This window comes from Kogia breviceps, chromosome 4 (assembly GCF_026419965.1).
Source record: "Kogia breviceps isolate mKogBre1 chromosome 4, mKogBre1 haplotype 1, whole genome shotgun sequence".
NCBI classification, from domain to species: Eukaryota; Metazoa; Chordata; class Mammalia; order Artiodactyla; family Physeteridae; genus Kogia; species Kogia breviceps.
The window spans coordinates 174,178,299-174,191,152 of NC_081313.1; the positions used below are offsets into that span (position 1 = coordinate 174,178,299).

At 51.2% G+C, this 12,854-nt stretch overlaps 2 protein-coding genes and 1 long non-coding RNA gene across 3 annotated transcripts in view; 1 reads left to right on the forward strand and 2 right to left on the reverse strand.

The window, feature by feature from the left end:
• Positions 1–4,678, reverse strand: NDUFB7 (NADH:ubiquinone oxidoreductase subunit B7). Its single transcript, XM_059061916.2, has 3 exons — positions 4,481–4,678; positions 577–745; positions 1–197 (listed from the first exon to the last, which is right to left on the reverse strand). The coding sequence occupies exons 1-3, from the start codon at positions 4,590–4,592 to the stop codon at positions 65–67; spliced, it is 414 nt and encodes a 137-aa protein (XP_058917899.1). The 5' UTR covers positions 4,593–4,678; the 3' UTR covers positions 1–64.
• LOC136794102 (uncharacterized) lies at positions 2,658–4,471 on the reverse strand. Its single transcript, XR_010840433.1, has 3 exons — positions 3,746–4,471; positions 3,102–3,429; positions 2,658–2,915 (listed from the first exon to the last, which is right to left on the reverse strand). It is a non-coding gene; the product is annotated as an uncharacterized lncRNA (long non-coding RNA).
• Positions 4,350–12,854, forward strand: part of CLEC17A (C-type lectin domain containing 17A) — a 25,403-nt gene continuing 16,898 nt past the window's right edge. Inside the window, exon 1 of the mRNA XM_067032704.1 lies at positions 4,350–4,731. The gene's annotated coding sequence lies outside the window, so the exon portion shown is untranslated. The remainder of the gene's footprint in view (positions 4,732–12,854) is intronic.

Genomic DNA, 12,854 nt, shown 5'->3' on the forward strand with positions numbered 1-12,854 from the left:
TTGGGCTGAGGGCCCTGGAGGCTTTTATTTTGTCCACTGGTCCACAGGGTGGTAGGCGGGGCCGCTACAGGGCCACCCCGGGGCCCACGTCCCCGGCGCCCTGGCCTCTGGCCGTGTCCGCCTCCCTCTGCTCCCGCCTCTTCTTCCGCTGGAGCAGCCGCCGCTCTCGCTCAAACTCCTTCATGCGCTTCACGTAGCTGCAGGCGGAGTACAAGGAGGGTGGGGGGGGGGTGTCAGGACACGGCTGTCCTGTAGCCTGGGGAGCTGATGGGACTCTGAGGGGGTCGCAAGTGGGAAGACCTGTGTGCCTGTGATGTAACTCTGGGGTCTGCCCCCTGCCCTGGGGTGGACACCAGTGAGCCCAGAGCAAGAGCTGGGCCTCCCACCTGAACCGGGCGTGGCCGCTCCTGTAGGCGCCTCAAAGCAGCCCGCCCCACCCAACAGCCCCTTTGGGACTCCTCTCTCTACTGAGGCGGGGCCTGGCTGGAAACTCGGCGTCGGTCTGCCGTCCCCTGCCTCTGGAGCCGCGCGCCCAGGGCCTGGCCAGCTGAGGGTTTGGGGCGGCGTGGGGCTCACTCGACGTGCTCGCAGTGGTCCCAGCCGTGCTGCTCCTGCTTGCAGGCCAGGAAGCTGGGGAAGTGGTCGCGCTTGCACTTGAGGAGCCGGATGAGGTAGTGGGCACAGTAGTCCCGCTGCTGGAGCGCCAGCTGTGCGTCGTTCATCTCCTGCTGAGTGGCCACCATCTCTGTGGGGGACGGGTGGGGCTCAGCCGGGGCTAGGAGTATCTTCCGAATTTGCACGAAAGCAACCCCCAACACCGAGGCCCAGATGGGCAGGGTCCCTCTCCCGCCATCACCGAGCACCTCAAAATCCACACTAGATTCTTGCCTCCCCTCCCCCTGGGGTCACTCCCCAGACAGCCCCACCCTGCAGAGGTGTGTGTGCGCGTCTGTGTGTCTGCCTGGGGGGACCTGGATCCCAGCTCTGTCCTCTCAGTGGAGGCCTAGCTGAACTAACAGTCCTCGTCCTGCTGCCCCACCCACCTGGTAAACCCCACGGGGATGAAATCAACCTTCACTTCAACTGGGGCCCATGTGGGGGCCGTCAGAAATCGTGGGCACACACCCCAGCCCGTGCCCTCTGTGCTGGTGACCTGAGCTCTGTCCCCGTCCAGCATGGGGCACACAGGACCCAGCCTTCCTGCATCCTCAAGGGAACCCCCCCGCCCCGCCCCAACTTACCCCATCTTTCTCGGTCCTAGATGCTCCTCACAATTAGCATTAGGAAGTGGCCACTGCTCGCCTGCAATCCTCCCCTGCTGGCTCCTCTCCCCTCCGCTTCCCAGCCTCGTTTTTGTCTCACTTTGGCCCCGGTCCTCACTCGTGCCCCTGCATCCCGCCAGCTTACACGCTCCACCCTAGCACTGCCCACACGCTGGCTCTTTCCAGAGCCACTCAGGACCCCAGGACACCGCGCTTTCTCAGCCTTTCGCTTGCTCCTTTCTCGAACACACTCTTCCCCGCGGCCCCCCCCTCCGCCCCAGGTTTCCTCCCGTCTCTATGGCTGCCCAAACATGAAGCCTTTTGGCTTCTGGTGGTTCTTGCTAAGAGCCCGCTGCTCATTCTAATTCATGACTTCCGTCGCCACCCCATAGATCGTTGAGCCCCAGGCCTTGTGTCCACCCGCAGCCCCTGATGGTTTCCACATCAAGGTGGCGCTTCACACCTGATGCTCCAGCATGATGAGTCAGTAGCCAGGATTTATGGAGCACCTACTGTGTGCTAGGTGCTGGGGATATACAAGGAAACATGCCAGGCAAGGATCCCTCCCTGCTCTTGGAGGGAGACACAGAACAAACCAGTAGAGCTAGATGTTGTAGGATGCCTGACAACGCTAAGTACTAGGGAGGAAAAGAAAAGAAGGGAGAGAGAGAGGCAGTGTGGAGAGGTGGGTCACAACTTTAGATGGAGGGGTCCCTCAAAAGGTGGCATATGAAGGTGAGGGGGTGGGTCACACAGACACCCGGGTAAGGCATCCCCAAGAGCGGAACAGCAGGTGCAAAGACCTTGAAGTGGGAGGACAGGCGGGATGCCCCAGGGGTTTCAGCCTGAGCGTGTGGTGGTCAGCGCTGGAGGGAAGCACAGGGTTGGCAGGGGAGGTCAGGAGCCCTGTTTCAGGCCTGCTGAGTGCGAGATGCCGTTAAATATGGAGTGGCGATGCCAAGCAGGCAGTGAGGTCCGTGAGTCTGGGGTTCAGGGTTAAGGCCCAGCTGGAGATAAAAATTCCAGTACTGGTGCGCAGCAGCCATTTGAAACCAGAGGACTAGCAGAGACGCCCAGGGAGTGGTGGGCGTGGGTGGAGACAGGAGAGACCCACGCAGTGGGGCACCTTGGCATTTACAAGGCAGGGAGGTGGGCGGGAGCTGTGGGGTCTTGGAACCACGTGAAGAGGGGCTCCCAGGAGGTGGCAGCGAACGGCCGTGCCTGCTGCTGCCGCCGTAGTGAAGTTAGACCTGAGAATCTGACAACGGGGCTTTGCAATACAGACGTAGGGCTCTGCAATACAGACGCAGTGAGGGTGGGGAGGAAGCCTGACCACAGCCCTGTCAGTGAAGTGGTGGGGAGGTAGCTGGAGGGGGAGGAGGGGCCAGGAGAGGATTTTCTTTTTATTTTTTAAAAAAATTATGTATTTATTGGCTGTGTCAAGTCTTCGTTGATACGCGCGGGCTTCGTTGTGGTGTGCGGGCTTCTCATTGCGGGGGCTTCTCTTGTTGTGGAGCACGGGCTCTAGGCGCGCGGGCTTCAGTAGTTGTAGCTCGCAGGCTCTAGAGCGCAGGCTCAGTAGCTGTGGCGCACGGGCTTAGTTGCTCGGCGGCATGTGGGATCTTCCCGGACCAGGGCTCGAACCCATGTCCCCTGCATTGGCAGGCGGATTCTTAACCACTGTGCCACCAGGGAAGCCCCAGGAGAGGATTTTAAAACAGCAGAAATAACAGTGTATTTGCATGCTGATGGGAAAACCAACCTTGCAAGAGAGGGAGAGTGGTTGGGGCAGTCCTTGGGTAGGTGAGAGGATGGGATGGAGGGCATCAGAGGGCTCACCTGGAGCAGAGGCTTAGCTAAAGCCGGCGCAGATCATCTGGGTTAACAGGAGAGAAGGTGGAGTCCAGGGTGTGTAGGAAGCAGGGATGAAGGGAGCCCACGAGAGCTCTTTTGGCTGCTTCTATTTTCTTAAGAGGATGCAAAGTGACTAGCTGAAAGGAGGCGCTGGAGCCTGAGAGAGAAGGCGTGAGACCATGGTCCAGGAAGGAGCAGGAGAGAGCGAAGGGCCAGGGAGTGTGACAGGAAAACAGCAGCATGAAGAGTCAACGGGGGGAGCAACTGGGAGACCAGTCTGGGAGGATGGGTGTTTTTCTCCCACGATGTTCAGCTGCACAGGGACAGGAGCCACGGAGGAGAGCTGGCTTTAACCAGGGTTCTGGTTAAGCAAGACAGAGGAGGGGATGGTGGGGCGGCTCTGGGTATTTGCAAAACATTAATGGGAAGGCAGGGTGTGAGGGACATGGGAAGGATTGACATGATAAGGAGGTCGGGGTACTGATGGACTGCAGGTTCCAGTGGGGCTGAAGGAACTACCAGGAGTGGAGACACCATAGGACTGTACCTCCCAACATTCTCCTAAATCCACACTTCTCTGCGCCACCCCATTCCCTTAGGGGTCTCCCTGTCTCCAAGTCGTCGCCCACCTGGCAGCCAGCGTGACCTTTTGATAAAGCAAATTTGATCGTGTCCCTCCTCTGCTTTGAAGCACTAGCTCTCCCCTCTCCTTGGTCTCGGTGTGGCCAACTCCTCCGCATCTCCCGCAGGCCTCGCTTCCAGTCATAGTGTCCTGAAAGCCCGCCTTGCTACTCCCAGGGGCCATCATCAAGATCCGCCAGGTTCCTTTGTCTTCCCTACAGGGTTGTGAGTTCCCCCTTAGTCAGTGCCTGCTGCATCCTCGGTGCCCAACTTGGGACTTGGTCCAGGACTGGCGCTCGATATGCTTGTGATATTAACGAATACAAAAAGCAACGTGCAGGACAGTATGTGCGGCGTGAGCACCCCCCACCTTGTGTTTTCTCTAGCATAGCTAAAAATAGCAGTGACATCTGGACAGAGGTACAATAAGCTCATCCCTTCCGTGATAAACCCTCCCATAGTTCCCCACTCACTCCAGGACTAAGTCCAACTTCTATCGCCTCATTAGGTCCTGTATTGCCACTCTCTTTTGCCCCCGGGCTTTTTGTTCAAACAGTGCCCTCTGCCTGGAATGCCTCCACACTCAGGCAGGGTCACGCGCGCCCTCTGGAATCCTCCGGGCCGAGGTCAGGGCTGAACCCAGACACAGCGCATGACGCTCGAGCCCAGCCGACCCCCGGAGTCCAGGGGTTCCGGCGCCCACCCCAAACTCCCGCCGGCCGCGCCTGCGCACTGGGCCTCACCGCGTTCTTTGCGCCCGGGGAAGCCGTAGTCTGGCGGGAAGGTGGGCATCCGCAGGGGGTCGGGCTCCACAGACGCATCGCCCAGGTAGCGCCGGGCCAGGTGCGCCCCCATGGTTACTGTCGCCGCAGGTTCCTGCAGCAGGCAGGGTCACCCAGCTCCTACCCGGAAGCACTCCTTGGCCAGCGACGGCTTCCGAGTTGCTCAGGCCGCAGCGGGGATCATAGAGATGAACGACTCCGGAGGACTTCAGGTACCTCTGGCGCCACCTGGCGGTTGGGCTGAGATAGTAAGGTGCGCGCCTCCTACTCTGGTGATCGCCAGATGGGAGCCTCCCTGCTTCTGGAAATCCATCTGGGCAGGAGAGGGTGGACGATGCGAGCCTGGGGCTTTCTCCCACCCTCCCTGGGCGCCTCTGGTCTCCCGAAGCTAGAGCACAAATGAAAATTATTCTTATGTCGTATTTCAAAAAAGTATTCTAAAACTTTCGAATTTGTCATAAAAAACCCTGCACAGAGCTGATATAATTAGCAAATATCAAAAGTTTAAATAAAATTATTTAAAATAAGTATTTTAATTAAGTTTAATTTAAATAAGCAAAGAAAAGTTATTTATAAACTATTTATAAGCTGAGATTTAAAATGAATCCAATTGAATACTTTGTAAAAATAAAACGAGTTGTGATTCTAGTATCCCTGTAGTTGCCCCTGTAAAGAATGGGTATTACATTTCACACCTGTTACATTAGAGCTTCTACACATGTATATTTAAAAGTACAATACATTGTTTAATACTGCCAAATACTTCTTGGCCCAATGTGCAGCTGTAACAAATGCTGTGTTAATTTGTTACTCTCTCTGGAATCCTGCACATTGGAACACAAAAGAGAAGCCTTTCACTGGGTGCTTGGCAGTGCTGGGAAATGATACTTGGATGCTGCATGATTAGATTTCATTTGACAAGGTGTTGTGGGTTGAATTGTGTCCACCTCCCCTCCCCCAAATAGGTTGAAATCCTAACCCCTGGGAACCTGTGAATGTGATCTTATTTGAAAGTAGGGTCTTTGCAGATGTAATCGAGTTAAGATGAGGTCATGATGGACTCGGGTGGGTCCTAATCCAATGACTGCTGTCCTTATAAGAGGGAAATTTGGACACAGACATGCACACAGAACATCACATGATGCTGGAGGCAGAGACTGGAGTGATGCGTCTACAAGCATATGAACGCCAAGGATCCCAGGCCAGGAAGGATCCGCCCCCAGAGCCTTGGGAGTAAGCATGGCCCTGCTCACACCTTATTTTGGACTTGCAGCCTCCAGAACCGTGAGACTATAAATTTTTCTTGTTCTAAGCCACCTAGCTTGTGGTACCTTGTTATGGCAGCCCTAGGAAACGAATACACAAGATAATTTGACTTTTCTCCTACTTAAACTTGTCTGGTGCTCAAATCCTCTACACACCCCAAAGCAGCATCTGTTTCCAGCACAGACAGCGGTACAACCAGAATCACACTCAGACACTGGAGGGCATCAGCCAGAGAGGCGGGGAAGTGCTCCCTGGAGGCCTGAGTGGCATTGATACCAAGAGATGTCATGTTTAGAGTTACGGTTGTTCTATGCCAGCTCCAATCACAGGATCTCAGGTGACAGCAGCATCCGATGTTCTTCAGTAAATTTATTTTGTGTTTGTAATACGTGAGATTCTCTAAAGCAAGCCAGATTCCTCTACTTGGGCCAAGGGGGCTTCCTGCTATTTGAGAGAACAGATGTCCTGGATTAGAACCCTATTTGTGTGGCCTGGGTGAGTGCCTTTAGCTTTTTGTAAAATCGAGATCTCAATTTTAATGTTTTAAGCATTAAATGTGTTAATTATATGAAGTGCTTATAGCAGTGCTTAGCACATAGCATTAGATAAGTGTTACTTATTGTTATTACTACATCCCTCTATTATGAATGGCTGTGTCAGACCTTGAGGACACAGAGGTGAACAAGAAGAAAAGAGTGGGGGTGGAGGGTATCTCTCTCCACTCACACTCGTCCTACGAAGGGCTTTAAATACAATCTGTAGCGGGTTACATAGTGCCGCCCCCTTAAAAAGGTATGTCCATACCCTAATCCTGGGAACCTGTGAGTGTGACCTTATTTGGAAAACGTGCCTTTGCAAATGTAATGAAGGGTATTGAGATGAGATCATAGGCCAAGTAGGCCCCCAATGCAATGACAAGTGTTCTTATAAAAGAAAGATGGAGGGAGATTTGACATCAACAGAAGAGGAGACAGAGAAAAAGAGAAGGTCCTGTGAAGACAGAGGCAGAAATTGGAGTGATGCGTCCACAATCCAAGGAACACCTGGAGCCACCAGAGGCTGAAGGAGGCAAAGAGCAGAATCTCCCCTAGAGCCTTTGGAGGGAGCACAGCTCTGCAAACAACATGATTTCAGACTTCTGGCCTCCAGAACTGTGAGAGAATAAATTTCTGTTGCGTTAAGCCACCCAGTTTGCGGTCATTTGTCGAGCAGCCTTAGGAAACGAATACACCACCTTATAGGTGGATAACCCCCCAATTTGTCTCTAGATATGTCTTCTCCCCTGAAATGCAGACACATGAATATACCTAGCCACTGACTGGGCACCTTCACATGCTTAGTCTGTTTGAGCTGCTATAATAAAGGCTTATAAACAATAGAAATTTATTTCTCACAGTTCTGGAGGTGGGAAATCCAAGATCAGGGTGCCAGCATGGTTGGGTTCCAGCAAGGGCCCTCTTCTGGGTTGCAGACGGCCAGCTTCTCATTGTGTCCTCACATAGTGGAAAGGGGGTGAGCTTGCTCCCATGGCTCTTCTTCTAAGGGCACTAATCCCATTTGTGAGGGCTCCACCCCCATGACTTAATCACCTCCCAAAGTCCTCACCTCCTAATACTATCACATTGGGGATGAGATTTCAACATATGAATTTTTATTTTTTTTTTGGTGGTGGTGGGAAGACACAAACAGTCTATAACACACCCTCAAACGACACTCCTGATTTCTCTCTGCTCTCTCCTAAATCTGTTCCTCCCTCTGTCTTCCTGTCTTGGGCAATGTCTGCTCCATTTTTTCCAGGTGTCAGGCCCCAAACCTTTTGGTCATACTCATCTCTAGTCCTCTCACTCCAGGCATCCAAATCAGTGGCAAATTTCTTTGGTTGCACTGTAGAAACCGATCAAGAACACAACCCATTCCTACCCCCTCCATGGCCACCAGCCCCATCCAAGTCATGCCCATATCTCCAGTACAACTGCAGTAGGCTTCTCCTGGTCCCCACCTTCCTTAATCTCTCACCCTCGGGTTGCACCTGTCAAAACAGAAGTTGGATCATGTCCTTCCTCTGCTGAAACCCTCCTGGGGCTCCCCATTTATGTGGAGCAAAAGCCACACCCAGCCTGAAAGCATTTGACTCAGGAGGTCTGGCGCCCCAGAATCTGCATTTCTAACAAGTTCCCAGGTGACAGAGATATTGCTGGTCTGGGGACCAACCTTGGGAGAACTATTGAGCTAGATTTTCATGTGCTGACACAGGGAAGTGGCCATGATATATTGGTAACTCAAAAAGGCAAGTGAAACCGAAAGTCATCAGTTAGATCCATTAAACTGTAACTTGCTTAATAAGTAGTGAACTGTAACATGCCTTCATGGATCAAGCTTGCTTTAATTGCTTTTATAAAAACTTGCATGTCCTCCAAGTGTCACGTAGCCTAAACAATAAGATGTTTACCAGAGTTGTTTTTCAGGAACTTGGAGTCAGCTGTGTCCAGCCTGAGCTCAAGCCAGTTAAGACTGGTTGGGACCATCCACCCTCCAACTGGGTCTGCACAGGTGTCCAATCAGTGTCCTTTTGACGTCAGAGGACTCAAAACTCCACCCTCAGAGCATGCTAACCTGGCCATTTTCTGGGCTTGAATCCCGTGGAGAAGCATGTAGCTTAGATTGGCCTGAGTAGAATGATGATTACCTCACTTAAAAGAAAAGATCTCTAATCACCTTTCCCCATGCTTCCCAAGCCTCAGCTTTATTCCATAAATATCCCGAGCCCCTCATCTTCAGGGAGGTGGATTTGAGATAAGTTCTCCCATCTTGCTTGGCTGCCTTGTGAGTAAACCCTTTCTCTGCTGCAAAATTGGTGTCTCAGGTTTGGCTTGCTGGGCATCAGGCAAACAAACCCGGTTCAGTAACGCAAGCCATAGAAGATAGACCAATGGTGACTGAGACTTCCTTTGCAGGAACTTCTGTCCCCAGAACGTGGCATAGATTTGTGATTCTTGCGCACTTCCTGACTCCAGGGGGCGACATTCACATTCTCGTCTTTGTGAATGGCACTCCTAGAGTTGTGCAGTGCCCAACCTGCACAGCTATACCAGGCAGCCCTACCCTGTTCTGTGTGTCTCTCCTCTGCCTCTCTTTTTCTGTGTGTCAGCTGCTCACCTAGAGGCCAGAGCTGGGAGGAGACCCAGAGTGGCAAATGACAGTGCCAGCTCACTCTCCCTGTGTGACCTTGGAAAGTGACTTCCCTTTCGGGGATTCAGTTTACTCACCTGTAAAATGGGTCCCTACTAAACAGCTCCCACCCCCTTCATGGTTTTATTTTCCATATTAGCACTTACCACCCTCTAACCTGAGAGCTATTTATTTGACTTAGTCTTTATCTTGTTTACTGTTGGTCTTTCCTCTTGAATGTCGGCTCTGCAGAGCAGGGAATTTTATCTGCACCTAGAAGGGTACTGGCACACAGCAGGGGCTTAGTAAATACTTGTCAAAAATCAACAAATGAATAAATGAGCAGGGTGGTTTGGAGGAGTCAGTTGATCAAGCAGCTGACGGTTGCCTGAAAAGCGCTTCCTGCCTGGCAACTAGGAGGCGTCCAGTACGCACTATTATCACTTTCGTCTGGCTGGCGCTCTCTAACTAGAAGGCCCACCAGAGGGGACTCTCACGACCAGTTGTTTCACTAGAGGATGAAGAGTTCCAAGCCAGGAACTCTGGCTCTGGGTGCGTGGGGATGCGGACCCACATCTGTCCTGAGGTCCCTGGACTCAGATGCTTCAGCTTGGTCTGTGCATACTCAGAGCTGGAGATCTGGGGGTGATAATATTAGAGTGAGGGTGGTATTAAGGGGTAAGGGAGGGGCCGGGCCTCAGTCACCCGTGCCCCAGTCTTCCTGTTTTTTTTTTTTTTTTCTCTACCAACCATCGGATGAGGAGACCTTACTGTGTTCCCCACCCGCGTCCCCAGGCGCCCTGCATCACTGCCCACAGCTTCCCCGCCCCTCCTTCCTCTTTCCCTTGCCACTGCCCTCCGAGCCGCGGCTTCTGCTCTGCTCCCGGCAGGGGCTGCATTAGCATTTTGTGGGCGGAACAGCCTCGGAGGCCCCAGGTGGGGCCGGGGATGGAGAAGAACCTTCTGGGCGGAGTCTGCGCCTCGCCTCGGTCCGCTGCATGGGAGATCGGAAGCTCTGGGTAATTTAGTTCCGGAGAGGAGGAAAAATAAATTCGCTCGGCCTAGACAGTCCCTGGGGAAGAACCTGGCCTCGTTCTGTGATACTGACCAGAGGCGCGCCCGTAATCCAGGAGCTGCCCCGGGATTCTGCTGCCTGCGTGGCGGGCTGCTGTCTGGTGGTGGAGGGACCAGCGAGCCTGGAGTGGCCTGGCCTTAGTCAGGGCTTGGGGGGCAGGACCGTCACTCATTCATTCAACAAGCATCCTATTGGACACAATGTGTGTGACAAGATGGTGATAACTGTTAAGGACAAACGTAATGAACGGAGTGTATGGAGAAGGGTGGGCTTGGAACTTCAGTTTTAGAAAGTTTCACTGAGAAGGGGACATTGGATCTCAGACTTCCTGTTTCTCAAAGGCACCAGGAGCTTGCTGTCCTCAGGGCCTTTGCACGGACTGGAATGCTTTTCTTCCAGATATGTACAGGCCCCCCCCCCCCCCCCCCGCCCTTCTTCAGTTGATTTCAACTGTCAGGTCTTTCCTGATCACCTCCTCCTCCTCCCCCCTTCCTCCCCCCTCTTTCTTTTAAAATTGATACATAATTCACATATAACATTATATTAGTTTCAGGTGTACAGCATAATGATGCAATATTTGTATATATTGTGAAATGGTCACCACATTAAGTCTTATTAACATCCATCCATTACGGCACAGTTACCCCCCCCTTTTTTTTTTTTCTTGTAATGAGAACTTTCAAGAACTACTTACTCTGTGAAAGCAGTGTTATTTCAGGGCATGGATCAGGTATATGTTCTGTAATGCATATAAGGAAGTGTTTATAGACACACAAGGCGGTTCTAAGAGTGCTAGTTGCTCAGCAAGATTAGATGAGTCTTGCATCAGTAAATAAAGTGCTGACCATTTTTTTAATTGCATGTAGAGCTGTATTTAACAGCTCATGTATAAAAACGTGTTTTTTGAGTGTTCCTTGATCATCCAGTTGTGAACAGTATTACTTTAGTGAATGGATGTGCAGACAGTTCTGTAATGCATGTAGAGAAGTGTCTAGAAACACAGATAAGAAAGATGTTCCTAAAACTGTTACTTGAAAAAGAAAGAAAGAAAAAAACTCTGTTTACAACTTTCAAATATACCCAATCACCTTCTTATTTATTTATTTATTTTTGGCCACGCCTAGTGCTTTGCGGCTTGTGGGATCTTAGTTCCCCCACCAGAGCCACGGCAGTGAAAGTGCCGAGTCCTAACCACTGGACCACCAGGGAACTCCCCCCATCACCTTCTTAAACATAAGTGTTTAATGCCCTACAATTCCCTCTTAACACTGCTTTAGCTGCACACCACATATTTTGATATGGTACGTTTTCACTTTCATTCAGTCAAAAATATTTTTAGTTTTGACTTCCTGTTTGACCCATGATTTAATTTTTAAATACTGATGGATTTTCCAGATATCATTCTGTGATTTCTAGTATACTTTGGTGCTGGTCCAAGACCATGCTTTGTATCATTTCCATTCTGCGATCTTCCTTACTATTGCAACATTCCCGCCCCATGCACACCTGATTCCTCTTGTCTGCTTTATTTTTCTTCTTTTTTTCTGCTTATGCCTATCTAACAACATTTCTAAGATATGATTTTTTATTGAAGTATAGTTGATTTACAATATTATGTTAGTTTCAAGTGTACAACATAGTGATTTAATATTTTTATAGATTATACTCCATTTAAAGTTATTACAAAATAATTGCTATATTTCCCCGTGCTGTACAATATATCCTGTTGCTTATTTATTTTATTCATAGTAGTTTGTATCTCTTAATCCTCTACCCCTATTTTGCCCTTCCCCACTTTCCCTCTCCCCACTGGTAACCACTAGTTTGTTCTCTATAGAAGGTATTTATTTATTTTATTCATTAAGTCTCTCCCTGTTTCTAATCCTGAGGGTAGGGATTTTTGTTGTTATTCACCAATGTCTCCCTAGTACCTAGAACAGAGCCTAACACATAGTAGGTGGTCAATACATATCTGTTGAATAGATGAATGAACAACTGACTCTCCATTGGACATATCAGGAGACCTCTGCTCAGAGATGCTGTTCTACTCCCCTGAGGTCACGTAGCAAGAATGGGGCAGAGCCGGGTCAGCCTGGGCCCATGGCTTTATGTTATTATACCCAGTTGACGGGACTGGATTTCACTACCAGTTCCTGCACACCTACTGTGTGCCGAGTCTCGAGGCATGGCCTTGGCCATCCTCCTCACATAGTGAGACCATCCAACCTTCACCACACTTACCTTGCCCAGGCCCACCCACCTTAAAGGATGCCCTCGATGGCCAGAGATGCTATCAGTCCTCTTGGGTGGTGTATCCCCCCATCCCTTCCCTATTCCTCCACCCTGACCGCCCCATATCCATCTGGAATCTGATATTTGTTGTGTATGCTCAGTGGGTATTTGCTGGGCAGACAGACTCTTCCTTCTCAGAACAGTCTCCATTGCCCCATCTGTAGAACGGGAACAGCACACCCACACCTCAGGCAGGTGGGAGAGGTTCAGCATGTTACATCATGGGAACGGGGCGAGGGGAAGCCCAGCCCCTGGGGTGAGCTTTTTCTGGAGCGGGAGGCTGGTCTGCTGCTGCCCTCCCACCTCAAGGAGGGCTGGGGCCACCCCGCTCCGCATGTGCTGGGGAGCAGTTTCCACTGACGGAGACTGTGGATTGCTTATATTGAGACTGTGAGGTGAGAAATAAATTCCATCTCATTTAAGCCACTCACTCTTGTTCTGAATCTCCGTGACAGCGACCCCGCCCAATATTCTAACTTGTACTGGATGGGCCTGACGGGATTTCCTTGTTGTTTAAGTCAATCTGAGTTGCAT

Excerpts from the sequence above, each read along its gene's own strand:
- NDUFB7 (XM_059061916.2), bottom strand. The coding sequence starts at position 4,592 with ATGGGGGCGCACCTGGCCCGGCGCTACCTGGGCGATGCGTCTGTGGAG. Across the intron at positions 746-4,480 it reads CCCCGGGCGCAAAGAACGCG|AGATGGTGGCCACTCAGCAG; the intron begins GTGAGGCCCAGT and ends CGTCCCCCACAG. Across the intron at positions 198-576 it reads GACCACTGCGAGCACGTCGA|CTACGTGAAGCGCATGAAGG; the intron begins GTGAGCCCCACG and ends CTCCGCCTGCAG.